The sequence below is a fragment of the Rhinoderma darwinii genome, chromosome 5 (assembly GCF_050947455.1).
Source record: "Rhinoderma darwinii isolate aRhiDar2 chromosome 5, aRhiDar2.hap1, whole genome shotgun sequence".
NCBI classification, from domain to species: domain Eukaryota; kingdom Metazoa; phylum Chordata; class Amphibia; order Anura; family Rhinodermatidae; genus Rhinoderma; species Rhinoderma darwinii.
Window position 1 is genome coordinate 154,993,982 of NC_134691.1, and position 20,831 is coordinate 155,014,812.

At 42.6% G+C, this 20,831-nt stretch overlaps 1 protein-coding gene across 1 annotated transcript; it reads left to right on the forward strand.

Moving 5' to 3' along the window:
* Positions 1–362: 362 nt before the first annotated feature.
* On the forward strand, positions 363–15,677 carry RBM22 (RNA binding motif protein 22). Its single transcript, XM_075826668.1, has 11 exons — positions 363–506; positions 1,271–1,324; positions 2,903–2,932; positions 4,572–4,704; positions 7,773–7,873; positions 8,095–8,267; positions 8,639–8,839; positions 8,954–9,118; positions 12,612–12,700; positions 14,944–15,066; positions 15,324–15,677. The coding sequence occupies exons 1-11, from the start codon at positions 453–455 to the stop codon at positions 15,449–15,451; spliced, it is 1,251 nt and encodes a 416-aa protein (XP_075682783.1). The 5' UTR covers positions 363–452; the 3' UTR covers positions 15,452–15,677.
* The last annotated feature ends 5,154 nt before the right edge of the window (positions 15,678–20,831 follow it).

Below are 20,831 nucleotides of genomic sequence, written 5' to 3' on the forward strand. Positions count from 1 at the left end.
TCAGCTAGTTTTATATAAGATACAGGAGAAACTTTGGTTATCTATCAAATGCTCTCAGAGGGGACAGTATCCAGGTGGAAAAGTTCATAAATCATGTGAACAATGGACAGAGTTTTCTCATTACACCTCTGCTACATTGTCTATATAGTCCCTCTTATTATCTTTCAGGATTTTACTGATAATACAAAATATTCTCTAAATATAAAATGTTAATACAGAATTGCATCTTGTCTATAACTACTGTGCTGGCTTTTCGTGCTTTTCAGTTCACGTTTGTCCTAGTCTAAAATATTTATACCACTGCAAACCAGAAGGAGGCGCTAGTCACAACAAAACGTCAAGTGCGCAACTGCGAATACCGCACGTAGCGCATGCGCATATTTTGGCAATTCTCGCGCATGCTCAGTACGAAGAAGAATCCGGGCGGCAGTCGGGGTCTCGGTTGAATCAGGATGGCAACGTCGCTGGGATCAAATACTTATAACCGACAGAACTGGGAAGACGCGGTAAGTGTGAGGGGGGCGGGTGTAAGTCTTGGGAGAGTGTGATATGCGGTTCTTAGCGTTGTATGCAGCCGAGACGTGCCGGGGTAGGAGAGGCCTCAGTAGGCCGGGGCTCTTCACAACACTATGCTAAGCCCACGTTTGTGCTTACAGCTCGTCCTCCATTGTATTACTTTAGTGATACGAGCTATATCTTTGGTATCTAAGTAGAATTCAGTGAATTGCTGCCATTTAAGAAACCTTCAGGTTCATGGATATAAATTGTCTTGGGTAACTTTTGAAATAGGAAAAGTGTGAAATGTGTCTGTGTGATGCCCTCCGAGGGTGGTGGAAATATGTGGCACCTAGGGAATGCTTCTGTATGCCCTATTTGTTGCTGTTATGCCAAGTTGGCTTCAGTTGGGAAAGACCCGTCTGCTTCGACAATCGCCGGGAAGACTTTGGTTCTTGGAGCATCTTACGCACGCTAAAAGCACGACCTGTATGTTTATTTAAAGTCCCTAAAATGTTGGTGTCGTGGTGATGGATTCATGTGACAAATCAGAAATCAAAGGGCTTTCCCATGAGAAATATCTTCAAATGTCATAAATTTAGTTAGACCTGTTCACCAAACATTCCTGATGTGTGTGTGTGTATGTATATATATATATATATCATATACATACACACTCTGTAGTGTGGTTCTGTAATTGTCATTGGTTTGTTTATTTATTTAGTATGGTTTGTTTTGCTCTTTCTCCTGATCTATAATTGTGTTCTCTTTTCAGGACTTCCCAATTCTTTGTCAGACATGCCTGGGAGAAAATCCTTATATCAGGATGGTAAGTTAATCTGTTAACAATGATAATAAATGTTATCCTCTTTATATAGCGCCAACCGGGGCCGTTTTTAGCTTTTCTGCTGCCTAAGGGTATGTTCACACGGCCTATTTACGGACGTAAATCGGGCGTTTTTGCCCCGAATTACGCCCGAAAATAGCGCCTCAATAGCGCTGACAAACATCTGCCCATTGAAAGCAATGGGCAGACGTTTGTCTGTTCACACAAGGCGTATATTTACGCGCCGCTGTCAAATGACGGCGCGTAAATAGACGCCCGCGTAGAAGAAGTGACCTGTCACTTCTTTGGCCGTAATTAGAGCCGTTATTCATTGACTCCAATGAATAGCAGCGCTAATTACGGCCGTAATTGACGCGGCGTTCAAGCGCCTGCACATGCCGGTACAGCTGAAATTACGGGGATGTTTTCAGGCTGAAACATCCCCGTAATTTCAGCTTTTACGGACCCCCGCCGTGTGAACATACCCTAAGGCGAAGTTTAAAATGGTGCCCCCTGGATTTTGATTGATATCCCCCCGGCTGTTCTGGATTGCTAGCAGTCTTCCCCCAACTTTTGCAGATGCGATGCCGTTGCCTTGTACTCCCCTGGCATGCGCGGTGCAGCGATGAAGCCGGGCAGAGTACACCTCACTACATGGTGTGTGCCCAAGTAGTACAAGGCAATGGCGCATCTGAGAAAGTTGGAGGCTGCTAGTGATGTATAGCAGCCAGGTGGATGTCAATCAAGCATAGAAAGATGGGTTTGGAGGCAGCACTATGTGACTCTTCAGGATAGAGGCACCGACCCATGACCCTTTAATGAGTAATTAGTATATAGTGTGCACCGTTTTACACAGCTAAATTGTATATATTTTGCTGCATCTGAAAAAAAAACATACGAGGGAATGTTTGGAAATATTGTCAGGTCATGTATTACCGCATGGCGGTTCAATGGGTTAAAATTACCTGACTGGTTCCCATTAAATATACAATTAATTGAAAACCAGTCCATCTGCCCTGCAATTGTAATTATAAATCCTATATAATTACAGCATCGGAACCAAGCTCATACATACAGTACCAGAACAAAGATCATACATATACACAGTACCAAGCTCAGTACATAACTACGACGCCAGAACCAAGCGCCGTACATAAATATAGCAGCAGAGTGCCAGTTGATGCTCTGCTCGGGGACTCCAGCGATAGACAATGTGCCAGCCCCTTGCGGTCATGCGCTTGATGACACGCCGACACGAACAGCAAAGGAAGCAAGACCTCAGTCACGTGGGGCCGTGTCATCAATACCAGGGAAACTACAGGACTTCCGGCACCAATTCACCGGGTTTGAACTGCACAATTCAGTACAGAATTAAAAATGAAAGTACACTAGTAAGTGACGTATTTTCACATAAGTCCCAAACGATGCTTGGTCCCCGGATAACTCCTTCAAAAGAATAATACATAATACCTTGCACATTAATTTGATATTGTTTTAGGGTTGTGTGTGTGTGTATATATATATATATATATATAATGTGTTGATTTATGTTGTGGTTATTTTTATTTTTTTATATTTCAGACCAAAGAAAAATATGGAAAAGAGTGCAAGGTGAGATAAATAGTTGAATTTACAGTTGTGGTGTGTTTTGCTTGGAAGGAAGCCAAATCCTACTACTGTCAGGACATAATTAGTTGCTATAGTGGAAAAGGATTCGATCTCCGAATCTGCAGTTGCACATCCAGGTTGTTCAACCTCTCGGTGCCGCAGCCATTTTGTTTCTTTTTCCTCCCTCTGTTCCAAAAGCCATAACTTCTGTATTTTTCGTTTTCCTTGAACAAGGCCAATACGAGGCCTCCTTCTTTTTTTTTTTTTTTTTTTTTTATATGTGACAAATTGTACTTTTAATGTACTGGGAAACTGCAAATAAGTTTTTTGTGTGGCGTAATGGGGAAACGGGGACACATTCCTCCATTGGCCTTTTTGTTTTTTGTTTTTACAGTTTTCACCATGCAGTAAAAACAACATATTAACGTTATTCTGTGGGTCAAAATGATTACAGCGATACCACATTTCTATCGATCTACAAAGAAAATATTAAGTGTTTTGTCGTCATAGTCTGAGACCCATAACTTATTTATTATGATGAAGTGATGAGGACTGTTTTGCGGGGTGGGCTTTAGTTTTTACTGGTTCCATTTTGGGATACAGGTGACTTTTTTTTTTTTTTATTTTTTGATCATTTTTTATTCCATTTTATTTGGGATGTAAGGTAACCAAAAAACAGCAATTCTGGCCCTATGTATTTTTTTATTTTTTTTTTTAGAACGTTCACCTTGCGAGTTGAATAATGTTAGATTATATTAGTTCAGACTTTTACGGATGGTCCCCATAGCAGACTTGAACAAGAACTGTTTGATTGCTGGTACAATACACTAGAATACCTATTATTGCTGTGTATATTAATTTTTACCAGCTTTTATTAAGACCTTCATTACCCCCCCCCCCCCCGGCTGCCTTGACAACCATTGTCACCCCGCAATCGTGTCACGGGGGATAATGAGGTGACATAGGGGCCCCCCTCTTTTTAACAGCTTAGATGCTCCAGTCGCTATTGATTGTGGCATCTAAGAGGCAAAACAACCAGGATCAGTTGTCTCCGATCCCGGTCTGTAGTAGTGAAGTTTTGACTGTAACATACTGCCTGTTAGGCTCCATGCACACGACCGTATTTTTCATCTATCTGTAAATACGGATCCGTAGTCATTTATAACCATCCGTATATCACCCGCATATACAGAAGGGTGTCTGTATTGCATCCGTATTTACGGATCCAGTAAAAACGGGGAGGAATCTCGGGTAATCCCCTGGCGTTGCATATTAACGCTTCCGTAATTACAGACGGCTACGGAGGCACATCCGTAGCCGCCTATAATAATGGAAGCGCCCATAGACTTCTATGGAGAGCTTGTGGCGTAATTACGCACAAAAAAAAGGACCTGTTCTATCATTTCTACAGCATGGACCCCAATCTGTAAAAATACGGAAAGGTGTCCATAGCCCATAGAAATTAATGGCTCCGTAATTACGGATGAAAAATACGGTCTTGTGCATGGGGCCTTAGAGTGGGATCCATTGACTAAAACGTGTTAAGTTCTCTTGTCTGTACTTAAGACGAGTGTGTGTGCCCTAGGTTACTGTTACCACAAATATTAATTCCCCTCTTCACCCTTCTTAAATTTTTGTTTAGATATGTGCACGTCCCTTCACAGTATTCCGATGGTGCCCAGGGGTGCGAATGCGCTTTAAGAAAACAGAAGTGTGTCAAACTTGTAGCAAATTAAAAAATGTCTGCCAGACCTGCCTTCTAGACCTGGAGTATGGTAAGTGTTATTGTGGCAGGATTCTAGCGTTTAGAAAACTTCGTTCATAAGGGCTCCTTCTACATGGGTGGGTGAACACTCCCCTCATTAATACATTGGATTCATAAGCATGAGGGCTGGATTCTTTCTAATCAACTATTATGCAAATGTCAGTTTGCCTTCTCTAGAATGGCATATTTTAATAACCGATCTGCTTTAATACAGGGTATATTGTGGGCCTTTAAATCAGGTTACAGCTGCTTATAGAAGTCTATAGAGAGGGTAGGTTACTGATGTCTATGGAGAAGGAAGGGGGCAGGAGAAGGAGCAGAGTCAGGCTTCGTTCTCATCTGCGTCAGGGCTCTGTCGGAACCGTGCCCTGACGCAGATGTGAATGAAGCCACAGACACTGCTGCTTCTAGTGTTTTACTGCCCGCCCCCCCCTTCCCGTGCGGAATTCACAGCTACATCGCACCTTCAAGCTGTACAATGCCCTCCATGCAACTTCTAGTAAGTGTTTTTGTTACCTCACCCAAGGCAGGATTCACAGCTACACTGCTCAATACTGCTGTATAATGGATCTTCTTTGTATGCTATGCATAGGAGACTGCGAGTTAGTCTCCTGCTCCCCTTCCTCTCTCGATAGACTTTTAAAGGCAGCTCTCAGTAAAGCTTAGAATCTGTCTCCTTTCTGCTTTTAGGGATTCTGTAAGTGAACAGTTAAAGGGAATGTGTCTTCAGAAAATGACCTATTGTTTATATAGTTTTTGCGTTAAACATATATTTTTAAAAATACTGGTGTAGTGTTTTTTTCATTATATATAAAAAAAAATAGCCCTAAATTCTTTCATTTTTTTTTATTTGTTTTTTTATTTTTTTAACTGACCACTTAGCTTCATAATAGACTGGCACTTCCTGTTCTGCAGAGATCTCTTAAGGCTCATGCTCTCGACCATTGTTTTCTTCAGTGTGCCATCTGTGTTTTTGTTTTTTTGTGGATCGGTCCATTCCGCAAATTATAGAACAGGTCATATTTTTGTCTCTGTTTTCGGTCCGTCTCACCCATTCTACTGTATGGGTCAGGAAAAAAATACGGACAGCACACGGAAGCCACTAGGATCAGTGTTTGCGGTCCACAAAGCTGAAACGGTCGTGTGCATGATGCCTTAGCATTTATATAATCACAGGCAGGATTACAATGAAAGGTTAACCCGCTATATAGATAACAGGACCCACCATTGACAATAGGTGATGGACACCGCTCCTTTCCGATCCCTTCCTGCACAATGACCTCTGCTCAGGACCCAAAGTATTCCTAAAACGCTCTCCTATAGAAGTCAATGGGTCCCCGCCTGTTCACAGGTCCATGTGGCTGCTGTAAAGAATGTCTCGAAGGGTATATGCACACGATAGCAGGCATTTACGTGTGAAAAGACAGACTGTGTTTTCAGAAGAAAACGGCTGCCTCGTTTCAGTCGTAAATGCTCCTCCTCGTATTATGCGAGGCGTCATTGACGCTCGTAAATCTTGAGCTGCTCTTCATTGAGTTCAATGAACAGCTCAAATTACGTTGCAAAGAAGTGTCCTGCACTTCTTTGCCGAGGCAGTCAATTTACGCGTCGTCGTTTGACAGCTGTGAAACGACAACGCGTAAATTACAGGTCGTCGGCACAGTACGTCGGCAAACCCATTCAAATGAATGGGCAGATGTTTGCCGACTTATTGTAGCCCTATTTTCAGGCGTAAATCGAGGCATAATACGCCTCGTATACGCCTGAAAATAGGTCGTGTGAACCCAGACTTAAAGGCAATGTGTTGCCAGAAAAACATGTTTGTTTTTTTTTAAATTAAACATTTAGTGTGTGGGTGATTAAACATTGTTCAAATTTTTTTCACGAGTCAGGAAATATTATAAATTAATTCTAATTTATAATACTACCCATTTTTGGTCACTAGATGGAGCTATTCCCAAAATTGCAGCATTGCAACATTGGGTTAAAAGCCCTCGCTCTAGTGAGCTCTCAGCATCCCCCCCTCCTTTATCCTGGCTAGTGCCGGGATAAACGAGGGGTTTGAACGGTGTAACCTCCTACACTGTGTGTCGCCATTTTTTGAGCTAACACACAGTGTAGTAGGTTTACATACAGTAGTAAACACACACAAACACGAACATACATTGAAATCTCTTACATGCTCCTGCCGCCGCGGCTCCCTCCGGCCCGTCCGCTCCGTTTGCTGCCGCTGGTCCAAGTGCACAAATCCGGAAGCCGCGACCGGAAGTAGTAATATTACTGTCCGGCCGCGACTTCCGGTCCACAGGAAAATGGCGCCGGACGGCGCCAATTTCGAATAGGACTGTGTGGGAGCGGCGCATGCGCAGTTCCCACACAGACGCCGTACACTGAAGTCAATGGGACGGGAGCCGTTCGTCGTCCCTATGGGACTGTGGCTGCCGTATTCCATGTCTGTATGTGTCGTTAATCGACACACACAGAAATGGAACAAAAAATGGCAGCCCCCATAGGGAAGAAAAAGTGTAAAAATAAGAAAAAGTAAAACACAAACACACAAATAAATATAAACGTTTTTAATAAAGCACTAACATCTTGAACATATGAAAAAAATTTCTGTGATGACACTGTTCCTTTAAGGCAGTTAACAGCAGCCCAGGCAAGATGGCTGCCCAGTTTAGAAAAAAAAAGTTTCTCATAGTTGATAGATTCCCTTTAAAAAAAAAATGGGGGGCCTGATAAGTAGAGAAAAAGGCAATTTCCTCTAATAAGATACCGTATGTTACAAAGTTTCTCATCTTCGCCTATTATTGATTTATGCAAAGTTGTTTTATAATCTGAAGTTTTCTTTTAAAGGAGTTTTCTGTACCTGGAAGTTGGCCTTTCCAAATTAAATATTTCGCTTACCAATTTTGCATGGTTTCCACTTTGCTGTTCCTGAGCTGAGTACATTGTAAAATTATCCATGGGTTGATTTTAAGTTGTTGCAACTAAAAGCTGAACATTGGTTAAAAATTTTAAAGCATCATTTATTGCCAGTTATTATTTATATAATCATACTTTTTTATTTTTATTTAGGACTTCCGATTCAGGTGCGCGATACTGGGGTTTCCTTTAAGGATGATATGCCTAGATCTGATGTAAATAAAGAATACTACACACACAACATGGAGAGAGAAGTAAGTGCCGATAAACCTGAATCGGTTTTGGACAACATGAAATAATGTGAATTTCTATAATATCTCAACCGTGTGTGTATATCTCGCACACGCACACACCAGCCAAAGCAGTAAATTTTGTATCTTGTATAATAGTTTGAGATTTTTCTATGTTTATTTTATTTGTCTGGATCCATTCTCTCTAAATGGTCCTTTTTTCTTTTTTTGTGAATATTGTAAAGATCTCAAATTCTGATGGAACGAGGCCAGTTGGAGGTCTGGGGAAAGCAACATCCAGCAGCGATATGCTTTTAAAGTTAGCCCGTACCACTCCATACTACAAACGTAACCGTCCCCACATTTGCTCTTTTTGGGTGAAAGGAGAGTGTAAAAGAGGAGAAGAATGTCCATACAGGTAATTTTCATCTTGGTTTTTCTTTTATAGGACACAAGATGGCGGTCATTGGATAGCGTAGCCGCAGTTCAGCCTGTCATATTTCTCTAAAATGACATTAACTGGCAGCTGCATTATCACTTATTGTTTATTAGGGTTGCATGACCAATAAGCTGCCACCATAACTTTCTAGTAAGGCTGTATTTATTAATATCCGCATTAGTTCAATTTAAAAGAATTCCGCAAACTTTTAGTATTTTTTTTTTTTTATATTTTTTTTCCTTGCTTTGTGTATTGAAAGGATGTGCTTTATAGTAATATTTACTATGTTGTGTGTTTTTTTTTTTTTGTTTTTTTTTTTTGTTTTTTTTTCCACCTCTTAATTTTCATAGGCATGAAAAACCAACAGATCCTGATGATCCTCTTGCAGATCAGAATATCAAAGACCGTTATTATGGCATCAATGACCCTGTAGCAGACAAGCTCTTGAAAAGAGCCTCAACAATGCCGCGTTTAGACCCTCCAGAGGACAAGACAATTACTACCCTATATGTGGGGGGGCTGGGCGACAACATCAATGAATCCGAGCTTAGGTATGCTTTTTCTTGAAATTGTTTCCAGTGTTCTTAGTCTAATTGTGTTTATGTATATGTTTCTAAAATAGATACACAATAGCATTATTTTTTATTTATTTCTTTGTACCACAGAAATCACTTTTACCAGTTTGGTGAAATAAGAACAATTACAGTAGTTCAGCGTCAGCAGTGCGCCTTTATTCAGTTTGCCACTAGACAATCCGCAGAAACGGCAGCAGAGAAATCATTTAATAAGCTGATTGTTAATGGTCGTCGCCTCAATGTCAAGTGGGGAAGGTGAGATATAAAAATGTCTATATGCTCTTAATATGGTGACAGGTGGCTTTAAAGAGGACCAACAGTGCCTGAGAAACTCGGTGGAATTAATTTATATCAAAGCAGATCAGAATATTTATTTCAGGGACTACATCCTCACTTAAAAGTGAAGTCTCAGTCGTCAGGTTTTGACTTCTCAGAGTTTCAAATGTGGGGCTCGGTGAAGAGGAGGGGGACTACTTCTTTACATCTGAATGGTGCAATGCGGCTTTCTGCTACGGACTGACCAGGAGTTTGAACTTCATAACAGAATATTCTTATTTGTGCAGCCATGTTATAAGATTTTCTTGTGTAGTATGTAGCCTAGCTAGAGGAGGCTACAGCTGCTTGTAAAGGACTAACACCCCAACACACGCAGCAACAGGCACATACTCGGGAACATCATCATATATTGCGATGAAGCTCCTGGATGTGTGATCTCCACTGTGTACACATGCTGCACACGGTCTCCCCTCCCCTCTCACGATGGGGCTCTCCCAGCAGGATGTCTCAAAGCAGTCAAAATCTTGTGAGATTTCAACTAGCGCCTGTGTGAAGTGCAGTTTTTAAAGGGACCAAAGCTTTTGTCACGAGGTTGAATATATATACACCGTTCAGTCATAACCATAAATAAACTGACGGGTGAAGTAACCAACCTTGTTTATCTTATTACAATGGTACCTTTCAAGGACTAGGATACAATGTATTATGAAAGTCTTCAGACACTTTCAATTGTCACGTTTTATGTTGAAGCGTGGTACTAAAATAAAAATAATTCTAGTTTTTCCCCATCATTGTGCACTCAATACCCCATAATGACAAAGTGAAAACAGAATGTTAGTAATCTTTGCTAATTTATTGAAAAGGAAAAACTAAACTAAAATATTTCTTTGACATAAGTATTCAGACCCTATACTCAGTACTTAGTTGAAGCACGTTTGGCAGCGATGACAGCTTTCAGTCTTCTTGGGAATGATGCCATAATGTTTACACACCTGGATTTGGGGATTTTCTGCCATTCTTCTCTGCAGATCCTCCCAAGCTCTGTCAGGTTGGATGGGGACCGTCGGACAGCTATTTTCAGGTCTTTCCAGAGATGTTCGATTGGGTTCAAGTCAGGGCTCTGGCTGAGTCACTCAAGGACATTCACAGAGTTGTCCCTAAGCCCCTCCTGTGATGTCTTGCTGCGTGCTTAGGGTCATTGTCTTGTTGGAAGGTGAACCTTCAGCCCAGTCTGAGGTCCAGAGCACTCTGGATCAGGTTTTCATTAGTAATATCTCTGTACTTTGATCAGGGTTGAGGGAAAGATGAATGGAGCAGTCTCCCTGTCCCAGCTGCTGGAAAACACCCCCACAGCATGATGCTGCCACAAACCTGTTTCATTGTAGGGATGGTATTGGGTAGGTGATGAGCAGTGCCTGGTTTCCGCCAGACATGACACTAAGGAGCCTCACACACACACACACGAGCGTGTTCGGTCAGTGATATACGGTCCATACGTCGGCTGCATTTCCCGGACCGAACACACTGCAGGGAGTCGGGCTCCTAGCATCAATGTGTGAGAGGCCTTAGAATTGAGGTCTAAGTTTAATCAGACCACAGAATCTTGTTTCACAGTCTGGGAGTGCTTTAGGGTATGTTCACACGGCGGGGGTCCGTAACGGCTGAAATTACGGGGATGTTTCAGCCTGAAAACATCCCCGTAATTTCAGCCGTACCGGCATGTGCAGGCGCTTGAACGCCGCGTCAATTACGGCCGTAATTAGCGCTGCTATTCATTGGAGTCAATGAATAACGGCTCTAATTACGGCCAAAGAAGTGACAGGTCACTTCTTTGACGCGGGCGTCTATTTACGCGCCGTCATTTGACAGCGGCGCGTAAATATACGCCTCGTGTGAACAGACAAACGTCTGCCCATTGCTTTCAATGGGCAGATGTTTGTCAGCGCTATTGAGGCGCTATTTTCGGGCGTAATTCGGGGCAAAAACGCCCGATTTACGGCCGTAAATAGGCCGTGTGAACATACCCTTAGGTGTTTTTTTGCGAACTCCAGGCGGGCTTTCATGCATCTTAGTGAGGAGAGGCTTCTTTCTGGTGCCACTGCCATAAAGCCCAAGATTGGTGGAGTGCTGCAGTGATGGTTGACCTTCTGGAAGTTTCTCCCATTTGCACACAGGATCTTTTTGGAGCTCAGCCAGAGTGACCATTGGGTTCTTGGTCACCTCTCTTACCAAGGCCCCTTTCACCCGATTAATTAGTTTGGTGGGGCGGCTAGCACTAGGAAGAGTCATGGTTTGTTCTAAACTTCTTCCTTTTAAGAATTATAGAGTCCACGGTGCTCTTGGGAACTTTGTCAACAGAATATTTTTGTCGTACCCTTCTCCAGGATTGCCTCCACACAATCCTGTCTCTAAGCTCAACAGGCAGTTCTTTCTTCCTCATGGCTTGGTTTTTGCTCTGATATGCATTGTCAACTGTGAGACCTTATATAGACATGGGTGTGTCTAATCAAATGAATTTACCACAGGTGGACTCCAATCAAGGTGTAGAAACATTTCAAAGATCTAGGGAAATGGGAGGCACCAAAGCTAAATTTCAAGTTTCATAGCAAAGGGTCTGAAAATGTGAAATTTGAGTTTTTCATTTTGAACGAATTTGCAAACCTTTCTAAAATTCTGTTTTCACTTTGTCATTTTGGTGGGGGAAAACGTAATTTTATTTTTGGTTTTTTTTTCGCACAAGGCCTCAACATAAGAACAAAATGTGGAAAAAAAAAAGTGAAAGGGTCTGAAGACTTTCGGAATGCACTGTTTATTAGGCAGAAAGTGTAGTTTGTTCTGGATGTTGAAGCAGGAAAAATGGGCAAGCGCAATAATCAATTCACTACTAAAATCTGTCTTGAGAGACTAGATGGATTATTAGCTGAATTCACAGCTAAACTGCTCAGTATGATGTCGGCCATGCTGCTCCTGAGTGTTATAGAGATAGGAGAGCAGGATTCTCGTTTTGTGTGTGCAATGTATGGGAGACATCATAGCAGTTAGACTATGCACCTCGCTTGGTGAAAACTGACCATTAGAAAAAGGATACATCGGGTAAGACTGGTGAAAAACACCATATACAAATCATATAATGGCCAGAAAGTGTTACTCTTCATGATTACACACGCCAGCTTATTCTGAAACGACAGGTACGCTTTAATGTCACGACATCCTCTGCTGGGAAAGCGTTACAGCTCCAGACATCCAGCACTTTTCTCAGCGAGAACAGGACCTCCTGAGTCATGGAGGTGCATGATTATTGCAACATGCAGCTCTGTGACAGATTCTCTTCAAGGCAAATGGTCCTGATCCCCCATCTGAAAAGTATGAACAAAGCCTAAAAGCAGATGTAAACCATGTCCGTTCATGCATGGACTGATTTTCATGTAAGATTTTACAAGATGAACCCCAAATTGTTTGTATCTTTTTGCAGATCTCAGGCAGCTAGAGGGAAAGAAAGAGAGCGCGAAGGCATTGCCGATTCTGGACTGAAACTTGAACCTGTTCCTGGATTACCTGGAGGTATATATTTTTAAAACCTCATCTACTACCACGTTTACTAGCTGTGTTTTTCTAACTTAAAAGTGGACACATTGGGGCAGATTTACTACTGTGTCTGTCTAAAATGTGTCGGGGAAAATGCGTAAAATTTTGGTGCAATTTGGCGCTTTTTGATTGCACCTCACTAGACTGTTTTTTTAAAGTTTCTCAAAGCAGGCGCGTGGCTTAAAATGCACAACATAAGCCAAATTAAAGGTGAAATAAGGAAAAGTGTCAAATTTCGTGCATCTTGCATGAACTATTAATCGTACAGCGTGCACCACTGTGATAAATTTAGCACATTTTGTGACTGCCTGGTTCAAGTTTACACTGTCTGCCTATTAGACAGCATTAGTAAATGTGGGCCATTGTGTTTTTTGTTTTTTTCCTTAAATGGGTTCAAAACTCCTGTTAATCCCTTTGTAAAGGTTTGAGCTACTGTTACTGAAAACAGATTTGTACAGCTCCTCATTGAACCCACTCCATCAGTGTTTTGGACCAAAATTGACCCCCTTCCCGCTACGTGCCATACATTTACACTTCTTGCAGGACATAATTCCTACCACATCAGCAGAAGGTGCCGGCTGTAACACACAGTTGACACGGCTGCAACAGCTGGGATCAGAGAAAGCTTTTCACGGTAGCTTAACAGACTGTCTAACTACTTAATGTCAGAGGTCAATAGCGACGCAGTATCTGAGGTTTCAGAGGGAGGGGGCTCCCTCTGTCACACCATTGGTACCTCCACGACGTAATCACAAGATGCCAATGGTTTCCATGGCAGTTGGGGGGCTTAACAAAGGCCCCCAGGTCTGCTAACAATATGCTGATTAATAGAATGCCTGTCCGTTTTACACTGACCGGTATTTATACACAACAATACAGAGGTATTAGTGTTATGGGACAAAAAAAGTAGAATAGATTGAAGTATAAGAAATGAAAAATTCTGAAGTGAATAACCCATGTTTTTTCCCCTTACGAAAGAAGAAAACTGCTACACATAGGTAGAACTGCGTCCATAACAGCGTCCATAACAGCGTCCATAACAGCGTCCATAACAGCCCAAATGATAATGCAGGGCTCCCACAGTACAGATTTGCTCAGATTTTGCCTGCATTTGGGAAGCCAATACCAGAATTGGATACAAGAGAAGAGACCTATAAGGCTGGGTTCACACGACCACATTAACGTCCGTAATGGACGGACTTATTTTGGCCGGAAGTCCCGGACCGAACACACTGCAGGGAGCCGGGCTCCTAGCATCATAGTTATGTACGATGCTAGGAGTCCCCGCCTCGCTGCAGGACAACTGTCCCGTACTGTAATCATGTTTTCAGTACGGGACAGTAGTTCCACGGAGAGGCAGGGACTCCTAGCATCGTACATAACTATGATGCTAGGAGCCCGGTTCCCTGCACGGACTTCGGTCCGGGACTTGCGGCCGAAATACGTCCGTCCATTACGGACGTTAATGTGGTCGTGTGAACCCAGCCTAAGACTTTTCTTTATATATTCTGTTCATTCCTGGTTTTTGGGTTTAAAAATACATGAAAATTATGCCGCAAACCAGCACTGTGGGAACCCGGCCTCAAACTATTACGTTATTTAAAGAGGCTCTGTCACCACATTATAAGTGAAAAACGATCATTTTTGACGGAGTTATGACCTATTTTAGATTTATGCTAATGACTTAATGCCCAAGTGGGCGTTTTTTTTTGCGTTTGACCAAGTGGGGGTTGTGAAGAGAAGTGTGTGTGACGCTGACCAATCCGCATCATACACTTCTCTTGATTCATGTACTCAGCACATGTGCTGTCACTTACTCGCACATCAACGTTACTGAAGTGTCTTGAGAGTGAATAGACATCACCTCCAGCCAGGACGCGATGTCTATTCACAATCCCCAGACTTCGGTGATGTTTGTGTGGGACTTAATGACCGCAAGCGTGATCTCGAGAGATCACACTGTCATTTACTATTGCCGCTCATATGACACAACTGAAGACCAGAAAGGAGTGGATAACTCACAAATACAGTCACTGGTAAAAAGATTACCTTCACCACAGTTTACATAATATGCCTCTCCAATGGGCCAGAGAATAAAACCTTATGTTGGGAGTGCTCCTTTAATGCCCAAAATAGGCTGGTGACTAAAGGCTTAAAGATGACCTCGTTACATGCTTTGTGATGTTTGGGACGAGGAAGTAAATATCTCTTATTTTCAGCTTTGCCACCTCCACCTACAGAAGAAGAGTCCTCGGCAAACTATTTTAATCTCGCTCCAAATGGATCATCTGCTTTGGTTAACATTGCGCTGCCACCACCAGGGTTAACTGCTCCACCTCCAGGTAATTTTCATTCCACACCCATTTATTACTTATATAGTTTCAGTGATAATGACATTTCTTCATTAAATAAAAGTCCTCATTAACCAACTTATTAAACCAAATGCTACAGCTTTCAGTGTTTTGTTTTTTTGGTTATAAGTAAAACTGGCTGGTTCTTGTATTCTGAGACCCTGGATTGGCAGTGTTGGGAACATTCATGATTGGGGTCAACAAATCACCCGGCTTGGAATAACAGTGGTACAATTTTTCTCTTGCAGGATTTAGCCCGCACATGTTTCCTCCTATGGCCCCACCACCATTTCTCCGCGCTCCTGGCCATATTCATTACCCTTCACAAGACCCCCAGCGCATGGGAGCGCATACAGGCAAGCCTAGCAGTGCTTAAGTCTTTGAGGATATTCACAATATAAAGAATGATTGGTAAATCTTCAAGAAGTGTTAGCAGGGACTTCTTGTAATTTTATAACCGCCACAGAGGGTGATGGAAGCCAAATGTATAGCAGTCTACTACAAAGAGGAGCGGAATAAGGACACTTGTATGCAATATACTGGCTTTTAAATGTGTTTGTTTTCATCGTGGTAAAAAGGAAAAATTCAAGTGAAAACTTTTATTTGTTTTGTTTTTTTTTCTTAACTTTTTTTTTTTTTCTAATAAATTATAAAAGTTCCCCAAAAAATGTGGTTTTTTTTTTAAAACCTACTCGGGCGCTCGTGTCTAAATGTATAAGAGTGAGCCTTTATTTCTGACATTTATAGGACTAACTTAGTTTTCTAGCAGGACATTTTAAAATGTTGTTTGCTTAATATTCATTTCCTTAACCTAGACGTTATGCATTTATTTAATTGTTTTTGTCTTAAGGCCAGGATCACACACAGTTTTGTTGCAGTTTATAACAGTCTATATAAATAACACACAAACCGCATCAAAACTATGATTCTGGCATTAGACTGCTAAAATGATGGGTCTATGCTCTTCTGGTAAGTGTGCATGTATGATTGAAATATACAGCTGTACAGCTAGAAGATCCAAACACTATAGGGGGCCAATGCTGGTAAAAAAAAAAAAAATTCAGGCTTACACTAGATATGTACATTTATAATTTCCTTTACATTTTCTGATTCTGTTCTTACCTGTTATATTTTTTTAATGTTTTTAATATGTATAATCTTGCACAGTAGCTATTGTAAATTCCATTAAGATCATATGTGACCTTTTATGTACAATCATGATATGCTAGATATTTTGGAGAAGCAAGAAATATGTGAATAGACAAACACATATGCAAGTGTTTTTAAAGGAGTACTTGCACACTGTTATAAATACCACAATATAAGTGTGCTACTTCGGCAAAATAAAAAAATTATAGTTTTGGACTTTGTTCACATCTGCGTCAGAGGGTCTGTTAGGAGTTATCTATTTTGTCCGGCAAAACCTGAATTTATGAATGCCTTCCCCCACCTTGATGTAACTGCACATCCAGATGAGCAGTTACTTTGTGCAACTTGACGTGCAGTTACGGCTGCACTTTAAAATGTAACCGTGGGGGTGGAGCTACATCGCAGCGGCGGTTAACTGTGCAGGCTGTCTGCACTGGACTCTGTTGCCAGCAGCGGTCCATCACCGTTGCTTTTGTCAATTAACCCCTTAAATGTGGCGATGGCTTGTGATCTACACGTTTAAGGGACTTGTAGTACATTGCTCCTCCCACCCATGCGTTCTCAGGAGGCGGATGCACGTGCCGCTGGTTGGCATGGCAACCAGAGGCCAGAGAATGGCCTCGGGGTCTCCCATCTACGGAAGCTTATGAGGAGCAATCGTGGGCTGGTCTTTTATAGGCTTCCTGTCAGTGTGACTGTCAACGTCACAATGACCGAATACATTACACTACGTAGGTAGTGTAATGTATTCTAACAGCAGTCAGTGCTGCAGGCCTTCAAGTCCCCTAGTGGGACAAAAAAAAAAAAAAAGTGCAAAAATAAGTTATGTTACAAAAACTGCTTGTCTTTCTATAATAAGCCTTTTATTATAGGGAAAAAAAATGAAGCCGTTACAGTACACATTTGGTATCACCGTATTCGTAATGACCCAAACTATGAAACTGTGATAAAATAAAAAAAGTTGGTGACACAAAATATACATTTTTATAAAAGTGATTTTATTGTGCAAACGCTGCATAACATAAAAAAAACTATATACATATGGTATTGCGTAATTGTATCAACCCACAGCATAACGTAAGTCATTTATAGCCCACTTTGAATAATATAAAAAAAAAAAGTGTCAATTGATGGTTTTTGGTCACCTTGCTGTCCAAAAAATGGAATGAATAGTGATCAAAGAATTGCGTGCACCCCAAAACAATACCAATGAAAACTACAGATTATCCTGCAACAAATAAGCCCTCGCACAGCTCTGGTGGATAAACATTTTTAAAAAGTTCTTGCTCTCCGAATATAGCAACGCAAAATGTGCAGAGCGTTCCAAAAGTGTATAAGATTGGGCACCATTTAAGGGGAGATTCACACGAGTGTTGCGTTTTTGCGCGCGCAAACAACGCGGCGTTTTGCGAGCGCAAAAACCATTTGACAGCTGCGTGTGTCATGCGTGTCTGATGCGCGGCTGCGTGATTTTCGCGCAGCCGGCATCATAGAGATGAGGCTTGTCGACGCCCGTCACTGTCCAAGGTGCTGAAAGAGCTAACTCTTTCAGCACCCTCGACAGTGAATGCCGAACACAACAGCGAAAAACCTGTAAAAAAAAAAAGATAAAGTTCCTACTTACCGAGAACTTCCCGGCCGTTGCCTTGGTGACGCGTCCTTGGTGACGCGCCTCTCGACATCGGGCCCCACCTCCCTGGATGACGCGGCAGTCCAAGTGACCGCTGCAGCCTGTGCTTGGCCTGTGATTGGCTGGAGCTGTCACTTGAACTGAATTGTCATCCCGGGAGGTCGGACTGCAGGAAGGAGACAGGAGTAATCGGTAAGTTAGAACTTCGGTTTTTTTTACAGGTTCATGTATTTTGGGATCGCAAGTCACTGTCCATGGTGCTGAAACAGTTTAACTCTTTCAGCACCATGCACAGTGAATCTCTCCCGACGTCGCGTACCGATAATTTTTTTGCCGGGATCGGCCAAAACGAGTTTGGCCGAACCCGGTGAAGTTCGGTACGCTTGTCCGGCTTCGCTCATCGCAAAGACACTCCGTTTGGATGTTCGGAAACAGAAAAGCACGTGGTGCTTTTCGGTTTTCATTCATCCTTTTCACTGCTGTTGCGCGAATCACGCTCGTCCCACGGAAGTGCTTCCGTGTGGTGCGCGTGATTTTCACGCACCCATTGACTTCAATGGGTGCGTGATGCGCGAAATACGCAGAGTTATTGAACCTGTCGCGCTTTTTGCGCAGCAGACAAACGCTGCGCAAAAAGCACGGACTGTCTGTACTGCCCCATAGACTTGTATTGGTCCATGCGTGCCGCGTGAAAACCACGCGGCCCGCACGGACCGAATACACGCTCGTGTGAATCCCCCCTAACAGTGCAATGCTGGCCACACAGCTGCAGATTATTTATTTACCCCATTATTATGCCCTCTTATTATGCTCTGATATACTCCACACAGTTTACATATGCCCCCATATTATAAAGTGAAATGCCAGTAAAGCCTCATACAGAACTACTACCAAGCAAAATCTGTGCTCCAGTAGGGGGGGGGGGGGCGGAGCTAGCCACGCATCGTGATGGCAGCAGAACTCCTCACTTCACCTCTGGTTACTACAGCTCCCAGGGCTCGCTACATGGATAAGATGGTCCAAACATCTAAAGGTTTAGAGACTCACCCTGCAGTACCAAACAGGAAAAATCAGTCCAAAATTGACGACAAATTCCTCAACAAAAACTTGGTGTCTCCGTCCCGCCGACGCAAGATGGCACCGGAAAGACAAACAGTGCGAATGAGGAAGACTCGAACGATGATAGCTCCACTGCCTACTCAAATGGCACTGGGTGCAGAAACAGGCTCTCACTCCTATTTCAAAAAGGCTCTGACACTGGCCATATCCCCAGTACAAAAGGAGCTTGCTGACATTGAGCAAATTGTCAATAAAGTGGATACGCTGGAGGATGCGCAGTCCTCCATTTTGAGACACCGTGAAGCTGTCTATAGCACCTTAGCGGCACCTCAATAATACTCACCTAATGATCAAATACCAGAGAATTACTGCTGGTTAAATACCTGGGAATTGCAGCTGACGCCGGAATATTAGGCTTCGGGGGCTATCAGAATCTGTAGCAGCGGAAGCCTTACCGCAGGCGATGTCACAAATATTTGAGAGCTTGGTAGGCCAAGATCGGCCTGGGAAAGTAGTGGTGGAAAGAGTGCTTAGGCCGAAGCCTGCCCAAAATGAACCTCCAAGAGACATCATTTGTGGCTTGGTGAGCTTTGTAGATACATCGAACCTGCTCTAAGCAGCAAGAGAGCTACAAGATTTAAATTACAAAGGCTCTAAAATTCTACTTTTTCAAGACCTTGCTCCGAGCACTCTAGCTAAAAGAAGAAAACTGAAACCGGTCACTCACGCTCACAGGGCTAAGTAACTGCCGGTAAGCTGTCTCTTCGCATTTGGACTGGCGACCAGGAACGACTGGCACCAAATTGTCGTTCGCACACCAGAGAACCTTCTCAAGCTTTGGGAAAAGCTGGATATTCCACCCATAGATGTCCCATCCTGGCTTCCTGCACAAATGGATCCGGAATTTCCACGGCTGCCAAGTTGCATCGAGATCGAAGTCGCTGAGATACCTTCCACTGCGAAAGATACTGAAACCTGAACTAATAGTTAGTGCAGGAATGCACACCTCTCTTCTTCCATGGACTTGGAATGACAAGGCTACGTGAGTGACTATCTACCATAGAAATGCGTTTAATTAGCTCCACAAGGAACATCTGAAGTTTTTTGCCCTGCGGTGTAGGATTTTTCTCTTAAAGGTAATGTGTCGCTAGAAATTTTTTTTTTTTTATAGTTAAAAAGTTTAGTGTATAAATGATTAAACATTGTTCTAATTTTTTCACGAGTCAGGAAATATTATAAATTAGATTCTAATTTATAACATTTCCCAGTGCTGGTCACTAGATGGAGCAATTCCCAAAATTGCAGCATTAGCATGTGGTAAGGCAACCACATTGCTTTATGCTGCAAAATTTGAGAATACACACTCGCTCTAGTGTGCTCTCAGAATCCCCCCTCCCTTATCCTGGCTAGTGCCGGGAGAAACGAGGGGATTGAACGGTCAAACCTCCTACACTGTGTCGCCATTTTTTGAGCGAACACACAGTGTAGTAGGTTTACATACCGTAGTAATCACACACTAAAACACGTACATACACAGAAATAACTTACCTGCTCCTGCCGCCGCCGCTCCCTCCGGTCCGTCTGCTCCCTCCGCTCCTCGTGCTTGCTTCAGAACACAGTCCGGAAGCAGTAATCTTACTGTCCGGCCGCGGCTTCCGGTCCACAAGAAAATGGCGCCAGACGTCGCTCGGCCGAAGACCTTCCATTTGGACTGTGGGATCGACGCATGCGCCATTCCCACACAGACGGCGTACAGAATCGTGGATGGAACGGGCCCCGTTCGCATTCACTATGGGTCTGTATGTGTCGTTAATCGACACAGAGATGGAAAAAAAGAAAAAGAAAAAGTTCAAAAATAAAAAAAAGTAAAACGCAAACACACAAATAAAACATTTTTTAATAAAACACTAAAAGCAAA